Source organism: Schistocerca gregaria, chromosome X (assembly GCF_023897955.1).
Source record: "Schistocerca gregaria isolate iqSchGreg1 chromosome X, iqSchGreg1.2, whole genome shotgun sequence".
Taxonomy (NCBI): Eukaryota; Metazoa; Arthropoda; class Insecta; order Orthoptera; family Acrididae; genus Schistocerca; species Schistocerca gregaria.
The window spans coordinates 726,291,743-726,309,726 of NC_064931.1; the positions used below are offsets into that span (position 1 = coordinate 726,291,743).

The 17,984-nt window shown below is 38.4% G+C and overlaps 1 protein-coding gene across 3 annotated transcripts in view; it reads right to left on the reverse strand.

The window, feature by feature from the left end:
• Positions 1-17,984, reverse strand: part of LOC126299597 (exocyst complex component 1) — a 267,483-nt gene that overhangs the window by 191,508 nt on the left and 57,991 nt on the right. For all 3 annotated transcript variants that reach the window (XM_049991619.1, XM_049991618.1, XM_049991620.1), the window contains one exon: positions 4,744-4,914. In XM_049991619.1, coding sequence (XP_049847576.1) covers positions 4,744-4,905 — 162 coding nt within the window. In that variant the 5' untranslated portion in view covers positions 4,906-4,914. The remainder of the gene's footprint in view (positions 1-4,743; positions 4,915-17,984) is intronic.

The following is a 17,984-nucleotide window of genomic DNA, read 5'->3' on the forward strand; positions in this document are numbered from 1 at the left end:
GAATTTTATCCATTTGTTCTCCACATTCTCAGCCAAAAATCCTAAAATTTGATGTTGGCTCACACAATCTATCATTTTTTTTCCTGTCACTTTTGCTCAGTAAAAATATTTTCCTACCTTTCTTAACATTTTTTGTAATACGACTAGTCATTTTTCTGTGTCTTATGGTGACTAATTGGTTCAAAAGGTTCAGGTCTGTTACTTACTACATGGTCTAAGATGTTGCTCTCATGAATCAGTTCTCTAATATTAACAATAATAGTGCTATCTGGAAAACTGAAAAAAATCCCCACAGATCGGAAGACAGCAATCATACATCCTCTGTACAAAAAAGGAAGTAAAACAGATCCCAACAACTATCGTGGAATCTCTTTATTGTCAACAACATACAAAATTCTGTCTAAAGCCCTACTAAACCGAGCATAACCTCAGCTGGATTCAAAACTAGGCGAATACCAAGGTGGATTCAGAAAAGGTCGATCATGCGTAGAACAAATCCTTAACTTGAAAAACTCAATGAAATATTTGCATAGTACTTAAAACAAATGTTATGCCATCATGTTTGTCGACTTTAAAAAAGCATATGACAGTACAGACGGAGAATCCCTTTTTGAAGTATTAGCAGAACTTGGACTAGATCAAAAGACAACAAACATCATACAAGAAATGCTCATGGAGACCAAATCCAAAGTAAAATTTATGGGAGAATTGAGCACAGAATTTGAAATAGACACAGGAGTACGACAAGGGGATGTACTGTCCCCAGTGCTCTTCAATTGTGCTCTTGAAAAGCAGGTGCACCAGCACACAGACTGTGACCAAGATGTAAGGGCACTGAATTAGACTGTTTAGCACTTGCTGATGACATGGCACTGATCCCACAAGACATTACTGGTGCACAGAAACAGCTAGAATAATTACAAGAGCAGGCAGCAAAAATAGGATTACAAATTTCATTTGAAAAAACAAAATTTATGACTCACATCAAAGATGCACCTTCTGATCTCAAAATTGGTAATAACTACATCTCTCAAGTAAAAGAATTTAAATATTTAGGTGAATGGATTGCAGAAAATTGTAATGAAAAGAAATCTGTCAAATCAAGAGTCTAGAAAACGGCGGCGGTGTTTCAATTAACAAAAACATTTACAACAAAAAGTGTCTCTCGTGGAACTGCAAAACACGACACTACACAACAGTAATTAAACCTGAAGCTCTCTACGCATCTAAGACACTAAATCTTCAGCACAGAACACTAAAAGAAGAAAAGAACGTAAAATAATGAGGAAAAACCTAGGACCAAGATGGTGTGCATTATTCAAAACCCACTGCAGAAATATATAAAAATATTTCCAAACTAACAGACACAATGCGCATGAGAAGAATCCAATTAATGGGGCATTTAGAAAGAATGGACTCAAACAGGTTAACACACAAAATCCATACATTTTTAAAGAACAAAACTACGAGACCGAACTGGTACAAACAGACGGAAAAAGACCTGAGAGAATTAGGGTCTCCAAATCTACATGATAGAAATGAAATCAGAAAAATCACAAACGTACTGGGTTCTGATGAAGAAGATAGAAAAACTAACCGACATACGTGGTCACCACAATGAAAGCTAGCCCATTTGTTGTTTATAAAGGAATACTGGGCGAAAAGGAAGGCCAACAAATGTTGATTACGCGTGGTCCTAAGTGATCCATCTGCGAAGAAGAAGAAAGTGCAAGTATCTCAACTCAACACCACTTCAGCAACTTGTGTGTTCCTAACCTGCCCCCAGTTATCCTACCGGGTGAAGAGACCTATAGTGTAACATAGAATTCAAACTACACGTTGTTCCTGGCAAATCTTCACATCACTGAGAGGTGAAATCTAGGTTTAAGACAGACTGAAAAATTTGCCATTCAACCAGGATTTGACATCTCGGTTTCCACTTGACCGCCAGGCCCAACAGAGAATTCTCTATGTGTTCAAAGTAATTTTCAGAAAAAATGTTCAAGACACTCTCTCACAAATCCCTGTTTCTGGTAGCACTTCACTGCATAACACTCCCATTCTATAGTTCCCCTTACTGCAGTTAACATGATCAGGAAATTTACTTGTAATATTCTCCTAGTTTTATCTTCTGTATCCTGCATTCCTGACATAAGTGGTCTATAAAAAGCATCCAGTAATCATGTTTAATGAAAAGGATATTTGCTACCACCATATAGCAGAGATGCTGAGTCATAGAATGACACACAAAAAAAAAGACTGTTGGAAAGCTAGCTTTCAGCCAGCAAGGCCTTCGTCAACCACACACACACACACACACACACACACACACACACACACACACACGTCTCTGGCTCCAGCTGCCAGAGACTGTGGTCTTGTGTGTGTGTGTGTGTGTGTGTGTGTGTGTGTGTGTGTGTGTGTGTGTGTGTCAGCATCTCTGCTATATGGTGAGTAGCAACTATCCTTTCATTATATTGTTACATTCCATCCTTGATTTTTCCATTGCTCAATTATCTTGTTTGTCCTACCTTTGATGATTAGCTTCACCCACATTATTTCAGATTAAGAATCCCTAATAAGCACAATAGTTATGATTAGAGTTCTTTGCAGTATTAAAAAATGGTATTACAACAGGCTCCTAACCTACCCTTATGATATACAAAGGGCGTTTGAAAAGTCCGTGCAAAAATAAAAACTACTTACGTGTTTGTTGAACACCTTTTTTTTATTTTTCAACATAGTCTCCTTTTAGACTTATACACTTTGTCCAACACTGTTCTAATTTATTGATCCCTTCCAAATAATAGGAATTGTTCAAGTCTGCAAATAGCTATTAGTTGCTGCAATCTCCTCCTCGTTTGAATAAAATCTTTGTCCTGCCAGCCATTTCTTCAAATTGGGGAATAAATAGTAGTCTGAGGGAGCCAAGTCTGGAGAATAGGGAGGATGTGAAATGAGTTGGAATCTTATTTCCATTAATTTTGTGACCACAACTGCTGAGGTGTGCGTTGGTGCAATGTTGTGATGGGAAAGGACTTTTTTGCGGTCCAATCGCCAGCGTTTTTCTTTCAGCTCAGTTTTCAAACAGTCCAATAACGATGAATAATATACACCTGTAATATTTTTACCCTTTTCCAGATAGTCGATGAGGATTATCCCTTGTGAATCACAAAAGACAGTCGCCATAACCTTTCCAGCTGAAGGAATGGTCTTCACCTTTTTTGGTGCAGATTCTCTCTTAGTAACACGTCATTTAGATTGTTCTTTCGTCTCAGGAATACAGTAATGTATTCATGTTTCATCCACAGTGACAAAACAATGCTTTAAGTCCTGCAGATTCTTTCTGAACAGCTGCAAACCATCCTAGCAACACTTCATTGTCAGTCAAGCGGGAGAAATCAGGAAACCCAATTGCAAATAGCTTTCTCATGTCCAGATGTTTATGCAAAATATTATGTAACCATTCATTCAAGATGCCCTCAGCACTAGAAATATCACGCACCTTAACTCTTCTGTCATCCATCACCATATTATGGATTTTATCAATGATTTCTGGAGTCGTAACCTCCAGAGGGCATCCAGAACGTTCAGCATCACTTGTGCCCATATGGCCCCTCAGAAAATTTTGAAACCACTTACAAAGTGTTCTAATCTAAGGTGCAGAGCCACCGTAATGTTTATCAAGCTTCTCTTTAGTCTCCTGAGGCATTTTGCCTTTCATAGAGTAATGTTTAATCACCACACAAAATTCTTTTTCATCCATTTTTTGACATCACTCGACTTCCTTGATTACGAATGCCAAACACAAAGAAATAGACCAATATGGCTGAAACTTGGTGTCCATTCTTTCCAAAGATGCTACTAACTAAACATGACCTTGATACAAGCCAATAGCGCCATCTCTCGGACTTCGCACGGACTTTTCAAATGCCCCTCGTACATTCCAACCTGAATTTTACTGCAATTCATTTCCTTTCAGTCACCTTACTGTTTCTAATACTCAATGGGCATTTTTACCCTTAATAAGTGAGACTAATTCTGAGACCTTACTGTGAATGTCCTTTAGTTTACTAATACCACATAAATGTTTTTTCTTTCAGATCTGCAGGGACAAAAGTTTGCCTTTGAGAGTACATGACTGATTTTTCTTTGATTAAGGTAGGGAATTCGTCAATCCTATGGATGGGTTCCTCCAAACTTTATAGTTATCTCTAAGGTAAGATTAATAAAGTGAGGAGTGATAGCATGAGGAAATTCTGCCTGTAATGTCCTTTAATCTGTAACGTATCCCTTCCTAAATTGGTAATTATTTTCACAATTAGTATTCCATTACATAAGAAACAAAATAACTTATGTATGGCTCATGTTTGCTATATCAAAAGAACGGCATAATGAAGGTGGCACTTGATTCAGCGCTCTCTCTCTCTCTCTCTCTCTCTCTCTCTCTCTCTCTCTCTCTCTCTCTGTCTCTCACCATTTCTGAAAGAAGTGAATGTTTCAGTCAAGACTCTTTAGTGTTGCTGCTCGAACCAGTACTCTTCATCTCACTAAATTATTCTATGAATATATTACAACACAAGTGGAAAAGAAGAGGCATCAGAAGGTGCAGGGGTTATGATGATGTGTGTGCCTATTGCTGGCATGTTAATACTCTTTTTACTGGGAAAGTTATGGCCTTAGTTACTTCACAGATAACAGACATGTGTCTTCCTTATTATCTTCCTCTTTAATATTTCTTACCTGGTGAATGGCCACAGAAAATGGCTTTTCTTTCGAGACTGTAATGCATAAAAGGTGTATTTTCTTCTTCTTCATTGGTTTACTGACATGAACTACAGCCACAAGCTGTTCATCACTTGGCTGAAATAATTCCCTCTGCAATATTCTTCTCACTGATGACATGATGTAACCCTTAAAAATTAAAAAAAAAAAGTAAAGCAGTAATTCAAAATAACACTTTCATTGATAAAAAAAAATCAATAAACACAAAAATACACAGTCAAGTTAATAATTAACACCAGTCAGTCAACTGTTAAATGATAACACCCAAATTTTCAGTCAATGATTGGTTCAGTTGGGCCAGAGGACCCAGTCTATTCTGTGTAAACAGAGCATACACCATTATGGAGGCACCATCAGCTTGCACAGTGCCTTGTGACCAAATTGTGTCCATGGATTTGTGGGCAGTGCACCACACTTGAACCATACCATCAGGTCTTACCAAATGTAATTGGCACTCATCTGACGAGGACACGGTTTCCCTGTCATCTAGGGTCCAACCAATATGGTCATGAGCAAAAAAGAGGCACTGCAGGCGATGATATGCTGTTAGCAAAGGCACTCGCATCACTCGTCTGCTGCCATAGCTCATTAACACCAAATTTCATCACATTGTCCCAATAGATACATTCATTGTACATCCCACACTGATTTCTGTGGTTATTTCATGCAGAGTTCCTTGTCTGTTATCACTGACAACTCTATGCAAAAACCCCACTGCTATCTATTGTTAAGTGAAGGCCACCGGCCACTGCGTTGACCATGGTGAGAAGTAACACCTAAAATTTTAAATTATTTTATACATTGAAATCCCTGTGCCACAGTGATATACCACACTGCTAGAGCAGCCAAAACAAAATAACACAGCCCATTGATAAAGTGGAGTACTTGTTTTTGGTTGCAGTGTGAATGTTATAGCTGTTAGGCCAATCTATATAATTTCTTTAGCAGTGCGGATTGACATGACACAGCTGCAACATTTCATTTGTTGCCAAAAACAAATTGCCCCATGATACTGCACTTTATCAATACAATGTGCCATATTGTGCTGTCTCCTCTAGCAGCAAGCTAACAGACAAATACAAATTATGTAACTTTTTTTTTTAAAAGGTGACTGTTAAAATCACCACAATACTTTGGAAAAAAAAATCACTACTAGATACAAAGGTTGGACAGAAAAATAAACATATTCCAGACATCCTGCTACATTTATATCTACTTTTGTACACCACATGCATAGAGTAACTGGCAATATTACAAACACACATCAAAAAAATTTTGCATCACCCCAGTTCCCATAACTCCTGAAGATAGACGTTGACTGTGGATATTGTATCACAGACAGTGTCCCTTTGACTGTTCAGAGATGTCACTAAACCTGCCCACAGATGTAAACAACCATGCATGAGCAGCACCTATTAGACAGAGGGGGTCCCAGAGCCAATCAGTTCCAGTCATTCCACCAGGAAAGAGGTACATGGATTGTGTTGTCTGTAGTTCCAACATGCCTAGACGGTCAATACCACAGTTCAGTCGCATCCGCATTGTTACTTTGTGACAGGAACGGCTCTCAACAAGGGAAGTGTTCAGGCGTCTCTGAGTGAACCAAACAGATGTTGTTTGGAAATGGAGGAGATACAGATAGAAACTGTTGATGACATGCCTTGCTTAGGTTGCCCAAGGGCTACTACTGCAGCGGATGAATGCTACTGACATATTATGGCTCAGAGGAACCTCAACAGCAACACCACCGTGTTAAATTATGCTTTTCGTGCACCCACAGGACATCGTGTTATGACTCGAGCTGTGTGCAATGGGCTGCATGATGCGCAATTTCACTCCCGACATCCATGGTGAGGTCCATCTGCAACCATGACACCATGCAGTGCGGTACAGATGGGACCAACAACCTGCCGAATGAATCACTCAGGATTGGCATCACATTCTCTTCATTGATGAGTCTCGCATATGCCTTCAACCAGACAATCATCGGAGATGTGTTTGGAGGCAACCCAGTCAGGCTGAATGCCATAGACACACTGTCCAGCACGTGAAGGTTCCCTGCTGTTTTGGGGTGGCATTATGTGGGGGCCAACGTACGTTGCTGGTGGTCATGGAAGGCACCGTAACAGATGTACAATACGTAAATGCCATCCTCCGACCGACAGTAATACCATATCGAAAGCATATTGACGAGGCATTCGTCTTCATGGGCGACAATTCGCACCCCCATTGTGCACATCTTGTGAATGACTTCCTTCAGGATAACAACATCACTCGACTAGAGTGGCAAACATGTTCTCCAGACATGAACCCATCAAACATGCCTGGGATAGATTGAAAAGTGCTATTTATGGCTGACATGACCCACCAACCACTCTGAGGGATCTACATCGAATCCCTGTTGAGTAGTGGGACAATCTGGGCCAAAAGTGTCTTGATGAACTTGTGAATAGTATGCCACGACAAATACAGGCATGCATCAATGCAAAAGGATGTGCTACTGGGCATAAGAGGTACCGGTGTGTGCAGCAATGTGGACCACCATCTCTGAAGATCTCGCTGTAAGGCAGTACAACATGCAATGTATGGTTTTCATGATCAATAAAAACGGCATAAATGATGTTTATGTTGATCTCTGTTCCAATTTTCTGTACACGTTCTGGAACTCTTGGAACCGAGGTGATGCAAAACTTTTTTTTATGTGTGTATAATGCTAAACTAATAAGTATCTGGGATCTATAAATCACATGTTGTTGTCCTGAATTGCGTGGTGGATATACAAATCATTATTGCCCTTTCATCGTGCTACAGATTTGAAAATAGTACCTTACAATCATGGCAGGTAATTAGACATTTCCCCGTCAGTTACTGGACCTACTGTCTGTCACCTTCATTTATTCATAAAAATTCCTTATCAAATCTCTATGGAATGGTAGGAGGCAGTAATAAGGTGTCAATAATTTTGCTATTCGTTCTGCTTTCGGAAAAATGATTGTGTACAGCTGCATGTGTCATTAACATTCAGTTTGTCATTGTGACCCTGGCATAGTGAGTATATGATCTTTGAATCCTCGGTTATGATGATTTATTTGAGTGTTAAAGATACAGCTACATCTATACTCAAAAATCCACCTCGTGGTGTGTGGTGGGGGGTATTTCGCGTGACACTGCATTGTATTTTCAAAAGGTGTATGCATGACAAAGCAGTATATTCTGCAGATCAGGCTGATGAATTTCCTTAGTAATACCCATAACTCTCAATCTCCTCCAGTCATATGAAATTTGTTGCCACTTGAATAAACCATATTTACAATATATTGCATAAACACTGTAGAGAGGACTCACTGGACGCGTAAAAGATGGTTTGGAGCACCCAACATTTAGGTTATTAGCACATGTATGGAAGTCAAAGATGTATATTTTATTAAAGTGGGCTACAATGGAATGTCTTAGAATATGAAATATTGTAGGCTGATGTACAACTACATCATTCTCCAGAAGTCACCATATGGTAAATTATCTATCTGTTTATTTATTGTTCACCTAATGCGACGTTTACGAAATGTATGATCTTTAATACTAACCTATCAAATTCAATTTCGATCACTGTTTCCATAGTTATGTCTGCTGCTCTCCTTTGACAGTTGAAGTCTGTGACTTTCCACCGTTATTTATCCTAACAGTTGGGTGGCACGCCAAGTGGTCTTCGTCTGTCTCAGGAACTCAACTTCAGTACTGTCATTGTCCATCATCTATCATTTATTTGTGTGATATATGCTGGTGTTTCCATTTTAAAGTCTTTACTCTGTCCACTATGTTCTGAATTCCTGTTATTGTTCGTATGTGTTCACTTCTTTTTTATGTTTCTTAGGGAAGCATAGGAGTCACCTTTCCTTACTCTCTGAACTACTACTAGTTTTCTTTTGAAAAACATATTTAAAATCCAAGTTTCACTGCTATATATTACACTACTGGCCATTAAAATTGCTACACCAAGAAGAAATGCAGATGATAAATGGGTATTCATTTGACAAATATTTTCAGCCACTCACCTATCGTTGATCGATAGATCTTTTTCTAGCACAGAACACTCATTGCAACTGCACATACACCCAAATGCACATTCCTGTGGTCACAGTCACAGCTGCATGACTATAGGAGTTTGTGTTTGGGTGTCTGTGCAGTTGCAGGTGTGAATGTGTAAATGAGTGTTCTGTGTTAGAAAAAGAGCTATTGCTCGAAAGCTAGTGTGGTTGCTGTTTTCTGTTAAGTGTTTCTGTGCTCCTAGCATCAATCCACTATAAAAAAAAATCCTCAAAAACTAAACACTATATACTACTCGTATTTTTTTGTTCAATTGAGATAATGATGCCTGTGTGACTTGCTTCTATGTGAAAAATATCAATTATTTTCAGTTTCAGTGAAATATGTGTTACATTTTTGTATTTATTGAACAGAGTAACCGTATGATTTTGATCTGTGAAGTAATTTTAATAAATCCATTTCAGAATTTTGTCTTTACATTTCACATTATCTCTCAATGCTAGTTTGACTGGCAAAAAAATAAACTGATGGTTCTCGAATGATAAACTTTTGGTGGGTTCTTTGATAATTCTGTATATGTCAAAGTCCATATCAATTCGGGCAGGCTAGGAAAATATCTTACCTTCACAGTCTCAGATGTTATTGAATGTAGCATATGTTAAAATGAAGGCCTAAGTAAGGAACACGTACTTTTTTTGTTTTCTTCAAAAAAAAAATTTCTGCTCCGAGATACAGCCATCCAAGGGGGGCACTGTGCATACCTTTCTAAAGATGCAAATTTTGGAATTTTTTTTAAATGCTATATCTTTGGAACAGTTCTAGATATCTTATTGGTTTTTTTATTATTATTTGAAATTATTTATGATTACAAAGAAATCCTCCATTTGGGCTTATCTGTCAAAGTTGTTTCACTATAGCATTCTGAACTTTTTTTATAATTTATGGATTTTTTCTTTCAAAAATGCCAATCCATAAAATTTTGATTTTTTTTCTGTTGATTAGTACCACAAATTCCCTGAAAAGGAGAGCTTCCACTTTTAGGTTGAACAGGTTTTATAAAAAATTGAAATTTTTGCCATACATAAAAGCTATTTCAGTACCACATTATCACATAACAGGCTCATAAAAATCAAAACCAAGCCTTATTCACATAATTTTAGTTTTGAAAGATGAGTAAGAGGCTCATCTTTCAAGCATTTTAAATGGTTCCAAAATGTATGTGAAAGGTCATAAGACTTAAAGGTTTCAATTTATAGAACTTCTGTGCACTCTGTTTTATACTGGAATTAGCCAGTTAATTAACTAAAAATGTGTGTCACTGCTTCAGTATCTTCCTTTGATACAGAGTAATGTCTTCCTATTAAACCAATAGAACTTACAATCTTCAAAACATTGTGAACAGGAAGTGAGCAATGAAGGAGTCGCTGCTGTCCTTCAGCTGGAAACCTATATCCAGCAGCTGGTCCATGTGGTAGCATAGAGTTCACTACAATTTTGTTTAACTCATAACTGGTGTCTATAATCTCTGCAATCCACCAGTCACAGTCATAAACACACTCCACAAACATCCCCCTGTCAGGTTTTGAATCTGAATATTACCCTGCTGTTTCTGAGGTGTTCACCAAACGAACGAAATTTCTTCTTTCTTGCTCTTTAAAGTGTGTGTGCAATATTTGTTTGCCCATCACTTTGAGTCCAAAAATGTGTCTTCTGAATCCCTTTCACAGGAGTAATTTGTTTGGACCATTCTTTTTTCTGCTCACAGAATTCTTTGATTTCCTCTTTGGACAAAAGAATGAGGGGTATGGATGTGTAAGATTTCACAATGTGAAATCCTCAGCATTCTGAATCGCAGCTGTATTTGGTCCGGAAAGATTAAGTTTTGTAGCATGATGCATCAGCAGGCCTACACCATCACAAGGCCCCTTTTTATGGCCAGAAGCACTGTATACCCAGTCAACTGGCACAAGCGACTTACTCAATTCAAACAGCTGGCAACAATTTTTAAAATGACTAGGAGCACCATCAGAAATAGTAATGATCTTCTCTGCACCTGTTTGCAGTTGAAGAATTTTGTGCATTGATAGCAAAGCATGTGCTGAGTCATGTCCTGTATCATTACTTATAACTGCAACACTTGTGGTCTTGTTTTGAAAATATATCACTCCCGTAAAAATTGAAACCTGGTCATTACTCCAGTGATACCCTTGTACTTTTTGTGGGAGAATTACAGACCAGTTCTCAGCAAACTCGCAGTGAGGCACTAAACATAGTTCTTCAGCCTGTACATGCCCATTCACTTCTGCAATGTGTTGTTGTTGCAATTTCTTCAGGTGCTGGTGTGTTACTTCTTTCACTGACCACTTAGCAAGTTCATCAGTGAAACTGTTAAATGCGACAGTTTTCTTAATTAGTTTATTTTCCTCCTATGTCGCTTATGTAATTTCTACATAGTTATCTGCTGCGTCTTCCAGGCCAAGTATCTGTAAAGACAGTACTCCCTTTCCAGGGCAGTCACCACATTCTCGAAACAAACAAGTCTCTCGTTTTATGTCACAGACTACTAATGACTTCACACTCTCAACCAAGGTGTCATATGTCACGTGCTCCAGCAAGTTCTTCATAGTTACCACACAAAGTTCAAAATTCGCACAGTACACACATAAACAGACATCTCTAGGTGGGGTGTGGAACTACCCACGTAGGTCGTAGTGCATAAAATTTTGATCTTCTGATATGTAAAGTTGTATAGTTGCTCTTATAAATTGCAAAAGTTTCTTTAATACTGTGAGTCATGTACTTTTTCACTTTCACAACCTTTTTTGATCTTCAACTGTTACAGTTATAGTGTCTTTTTTGTTAGCACTCTGGTGAGAACAGTCCCACTTATCTTCCAGATAAAATGACTGCATTATTTGAACTTGAGCTGCTTTTATACGATGACCATAATAGGGATCTGCTCTTCCTAAGACTCCTTTTACAGGCCTCACATTTCTTGATTCATCAACCACGTACTTTGATACTGATGGAATGTGGTTCAAAATTGTTTTCTTTGAAAATTTCTCTGGAATAATAGTTAAAACTTGCACCTTTTCACTGTAGGATGCACAATAATAAACAGCTGAATTGATATATGTGAAAAATGCCTGGCAAGAGGTGCAAGAGTGTTTCGGTTCATTTTCTTCTGCAGACAGAATTTCTACTTTGAAGAGTGTGGTCAGTTTTGCTGTAGTGTATTCATCCATAGCTTTATTAATTTCTCTGTGCTTTCTTGATGCATAGAGCTTATGATCCAACTTCTCTAACCATGGTTTCTTAACAGGAGTAACACCTACCTCTGTAGTTGACTGATTCAGGGTATTTAATTCTTCCTCTATTGATGCAAAATCTGCATCATCTGCACCATGGGAGGCTTCACCTTGTTCAGATACTATCATCGTTGTTATTCTGTCAAAACATTTAGAACACAAAAAGTCATCACTGAAACATATTCACTTTGAAACAGAGTCTTCAAATGAGAACACTTATTCCCAACCTGAACAAAGTCTGGTTTTTTTATTTGTCTTATATATCACTCTTTTATTGATATGCAAACAGTCAGTACACTTCACTCTCCTGTGATCCCAGTCACACAACATTTCAAACAGTCCTTTTCACAAAATACATTACTGTGTCAACTGACGAATTCCTCACGAAAATGCAGGACTCGCTGGATGGGCTCAGATTTCTTGGAAGCCTCTTCAGTAAACAAATTAGCATTGAATAACTGCAATATAGAAACCTGCAATGAACAACCATGACAAAGAAACTACAACAGAGTGTAAGAAATATCTGCAACAATGAAAGTGAAAAGAAATAACTGCAACAAAGAAAATGATAAGAAATAACTGCAACAAAGACAATAGAAATAAACATTGTAACAAAGAAATTAGTGAGAAACAACATCAGTGAGGAGAGAGATTACCCTTGAAAGTTAAAAAAAATGATTTTTTAAAATCAAACCTGTCCACCTTAAAAGTGGAAGCTCTCCTTTACAGAGAATATATTACTACATAGTACTAATCAACAGGAAAAAAACTAACTTCTCTGGATAGGAATTTTCGAAAAAAAAAATTTTTTCTGTAAATTATTAAAAAAATTCAAAAGGCGACAGTAAAAGAACTTTGACAGATATGTCCAAATGGAGGATACCATTGTAATCATAAAGCAATTATCTTTCAATTATAAAAAACTAACAAAATATCTAGATCTGTTACAGAGATATAGCATTTTAAAAAATTTCCAAAATTCGCATCTTCAAAATGGTATCATCTTTGGAGGCCTGTACCTAGGGGCAGGAACTTTTTGGAGAAAACAAAAAAAAATGCATGTTTCTGACTTACTCCTGAATTTTAACATATGCTAAATTCAGTAACATCCAGGACTATGAAGGTAACCCCTCTGCCTGAAGTGATATGGATTATGCCAGATATAATTTTGGTCTCAAATTTTATTAATTTTGTGCTGTTTTTGGAATAGGAGGGAGGTGGTGGAGACTGCTCTACCCCACACTGTGAATACCACGGGAGATGGTGCAGAGTAGAGGGAATGCACTTCTCAAGTTGGCAATATACTTCTTGCTTGAGCAGTGCATCTGTAAAGACAAAGATTGATAGAAGGAACTGAAAAATGCTTGACTGTTTCAAATAATTAAAGCTCATCCCCTATGGCAAGTCTCCCCTGAGCCATAGTAAATATTCATAATGTAGCAACATATGACATTTTGTGTGTACATCAATTTATAAGGCAATTTCAACTTTAATTACGAGTATTAACTTCTGTAGCTGTCTTGTGAACATCCTTCCTCCATCTCATGAACTTGCAAGCACAACCAAAATTGATATTTGAAGCATCACCACTCAGCATCCCACTTCTTAATTCCATTCAGATATTTTGTTTTTCACAGAAATAACACACGGCCTCCATTATCAATGGTTCAGTCACAGGAAACTACTGAAATATATACACAACTTTAAACTACTGAAATGCTGTTTAGTTATACAGTTTCTAATATCACACAATTAAAAGTTAAATGTGTCTGGTATTGTGTAACTATAAAGGAAATGCAGTGAAATTATGGAAACAAAGAGCTCAAATGGACTTATCATTTATTTACAATGAAAAATACAGTGAAAAATACATTTACAGACAATGCTGAAAGTGACCCCCTGTGAAATCAATTCACAGCTGAGCACATTTAAATATATTCAGATACACCAGGAGTAAAGGTTGGATACCGATGGTGGCAACTCCATGGCTTATCAGTTCGTGTATTGTTTGTGGATTGGTTTCATAGACCTTGCCCTTCAAGTGCCTCCACAGAAAAAAAAATCACATGTTGTTAGGTGTGGTGAACATAGTGGCCATAAATGTTTGCTGACTGTTTGTTCCTCAGTGAACGACACCATGGATTCGTTTCTGGGGTACCTTAGATGTGTGGCATATTGTCCCATCTTGCTGGAAGAAGCTGTACTGTCTTAGACATTCCTTGAGTTGTGCACAAAATGTACCACAAATTTTCATATATCTAACTGTGTTGAGTGTAGTGCCAAAAATAACAGTCCAGTGATGCATGTCCCTGTTACACCACACCAAACACCAATTTTTTTCATCATGGAGTGATTGCGGACACAGAATGTTAGGGTTTTCCATTGTCCTGTATCTCGTGTTCTGAATTTACATGACCTGAAATGAAACCGTGCTTCATCACCCATGATGTAATGGAAAGAGTTTAACAAACCGTCGCTGATGTTTTTCAAAAATTATGTGTCGTAATCTACATGTTTCTGACTGCCAGTCTCCCATAACTACTGCACAACCATCACACAATATGGCATGATTTGGGCTCTGAATAATTCTTTAGTGAATGTCTGCAATAACTTCTGGTATGCAAACTGAAGGACTTCTTTGTCGTTTTACATTTTGCACAGATCAGTAGGATAACCAATTTTTATACAGACTCTGTAATCCTCTACCTGGATACATGACCCCAAAAATTTTGCAAGTTTCCTTAATCAAACCTGTTTTCAAATAAGCTTCCACAATTTCAATTCTTTTTCTATCTAAAAAGTAACAATCGACTATTGAATAAAACTGTGCATTGTTGTAGTTGTTTACTTTATTTCAGAAGTTGAAATACTGCATTTGCATTTGAAGGGAAGGTATAAGTATATGATCAAATCATTCTCATGTCAGATACTAAAACTTATCCATATACACAGGTTTTTAGTAACTAGAATGTCTTGTTCTAGTATTGGGGATACATGAAGTGTATGTGGAGCCAAAGTTTACATGATAAAATGCTAATTGAATGCATGATTAATTAGAATGGATGTCACTGTTTGATTAATTCATCAACTAGTATCACATTACAATAGTATTTGTGTAAAATGATACATAAATTCTCCCCTCCTTTTTCTTCTCCCAACCTCACTTTGGTCATTCAATAACACTGCCCAGTAAACTAACAGATAGTAATTAGATGTTTCTATATCTTCACAATCTTCGTTGTTACGTTTACTGTGACATTTTGTTTCTGCAATTACATACGCGGTGATCAAAAAGTTTATGCTTGAGGGCACTGCTGCAGTGCATATGCAATGTAAAGTTATTTAAAAGGCTGTATATGTAAGGATAATTGATCATTTTATATCACACGATTTGCTATCGGCTTTAGAAGTCGTTTAACAACTGAAAATGCTACATTTTCTTCTCTCTGTGAGGTACTTGATGAGTTAAACAAAAGGTTCTGAATGCTAGCCATATGTTTTGATTTAACTAAGGTGTTTCATTGTGTTGATAACAAAATATTGCTCCAGAAGGTGGACCATTATGGAATACAGGGAGTAGGTCACAGTTAGTTCACCTCTTACTTTAGCAACAGACAGCAAAAGTCATTATTCACACTGTTGAGAATGGCTGTGATGTGGGGTCTGAATGGGGTATGGCCAAGTAGGGGGGGTGCCAGGAATCAGTGGTTAGGCCAGTTCTGTTCCTTATTTATATAAATGATATGCCCTCTAATACTACAAGTAGATATAAAATATTTCTGTTTGTTGATGACACTAGCTTTGTAGTAAAGGATGTTATGTGCAACACTGGCTTGGTTTCAAATAGTGCAGTTCATGATATAATTTCATGGCTTGTCGAAGATAAACTAATGCTAAATCACAGTAAGACTCTGTTTTTTACAGTTTCTAACACACAATTCAACAAAACCTGATGTTTTAATTTCACAGAATGGGCATATGATTAGTGAAACTGAAGAGTTCAAATTTCTAGGTGTTCAGATAGACAGTAAATTGCCATGGAAAGCCCACATTCAGTATCTTGTTCAAAGACTTAATGCTGCCATTTTTACTATTCGAACGGTATCTGAAGTGAGTTATCGTTCAACATGAAAATTAGTCTATTTTGCTTATTTTCCATTAGCTTATGTTGTATGGTATTATATTTTGGGGTAACTCTTCCCATTCTAAAAGGATATTTTTCGATCAGAAACGGGTGATTCTGACAATAAGAGGTATAAGTTCACGAACCTCTTGTTGACCTCTGCTCACAAGTCTGGGTATTTTGATATTGGCCTCTCAGTATATATATTTTTTATGATATGGTCCTATTCAAGTCCGGATTTATTGTTAAGTAGGAATGGGAATGGGAGTGGGAGTAGGAGGGATAGGCCAAGTTCCAGGGGATTGAGCAATACAGGCTCCAACAAAGATAGCGAGTGGTGCACTTCAGAATAGGCAACCCTCAACCCAAATATGAACGTAACATACAGGGTACAAGATACGGTTGGGTGCCGAACATCGAAAACAATGTCAGCCCTGCAATGATCATAAATACAGACATTTCTTGTCTTCCAAACCTCAAGTCGGAAGAATGTATATAAGGGACTATACCAACTATTAAATGCACAAAATTAATTTACCTTTTAAATATCAACAGACATCGATAAAGGACTACAACAAGATAATCATTGAAGCAACAAGTAGTATATATATAAAAATCAACCAAGTCACAAGCACAGAGTACAACTGCTAGTGGCTGTAAAACATTTGGTAATGACAGTATTTTCAACTGTACGCTCATTGAACACTCAATGGCACTCTGTCGAAAGTCTTTTCTTGTGGCTTGCCATTAAACAAATTGTGATTCAACGGTGCATATTAATACCAACAGGAAATATCAACAGCGCTCTGTCGACAGGTAGTAATCTTGTCAAGTTAATAATCACAGAGCAACGATGTATTTGGTTATAACAGTTTTTTCAATTATATGTTCATGGAACACTAAATGTCACTCTGTCTAAAGGCTCCTCTTGTTGCTTGCCATTAAACAAATTATCATTCAATGGTGGACATTAACAAAAACAGGAAAATTCAGGGAACACTACAAGAAAGCCATAACACAAATCCGCCAGACGTGAACTTGCAGATAAAGTTGATAATATACCATTTAACGGTTCTCTCTCTCTCTCTCTCTCTCTCTTTCTCTCTCACACACTCACACACGCACGCGCACACACGCACGCGCACACACGCACGCGCACACACGCACGCGCACACACGCACGCGCACACACGCACGCGCACACACGCGCGCACACACGCGCGCACACACGCGCGCACACACGCGCGCGCACACGCGCGCGCACACGCGCGCGCACACACGCGCGCACACACGCGCGCACACGCGCACACACGCGCGCACACGCGCACACACGCGCACACACGCGCACACACGCGCACACACGCGCACACACGCGCACACACGCGCACACACGCGCACACACGCGCGCGCGACCACAGGCAGATTGAAACTGTCCAACAGTGAGCGTCGCTCTTCCAGGAGGCAATCTCGCCAATGCAACCTAGCGGGCAGTAAAATGAATAGCGAAACGCGATCGTCCACGCAGGCCACCTGCCACCAACTGCTTGTACACTAGTATGTCCTCTCTCTTCGAAAGCTGCCAGCGATCGCACGCTAAGCACAGTGACCCCTCTGGTGATGCACCAGAGGACAGAGAGGACGGCTCAACCTCCTCCTCCACAGATGAAGTGCAAGGGGGACATCAAAGGAGGGCAGCATGACAGCTTACGCTTTAATTTGACTAAC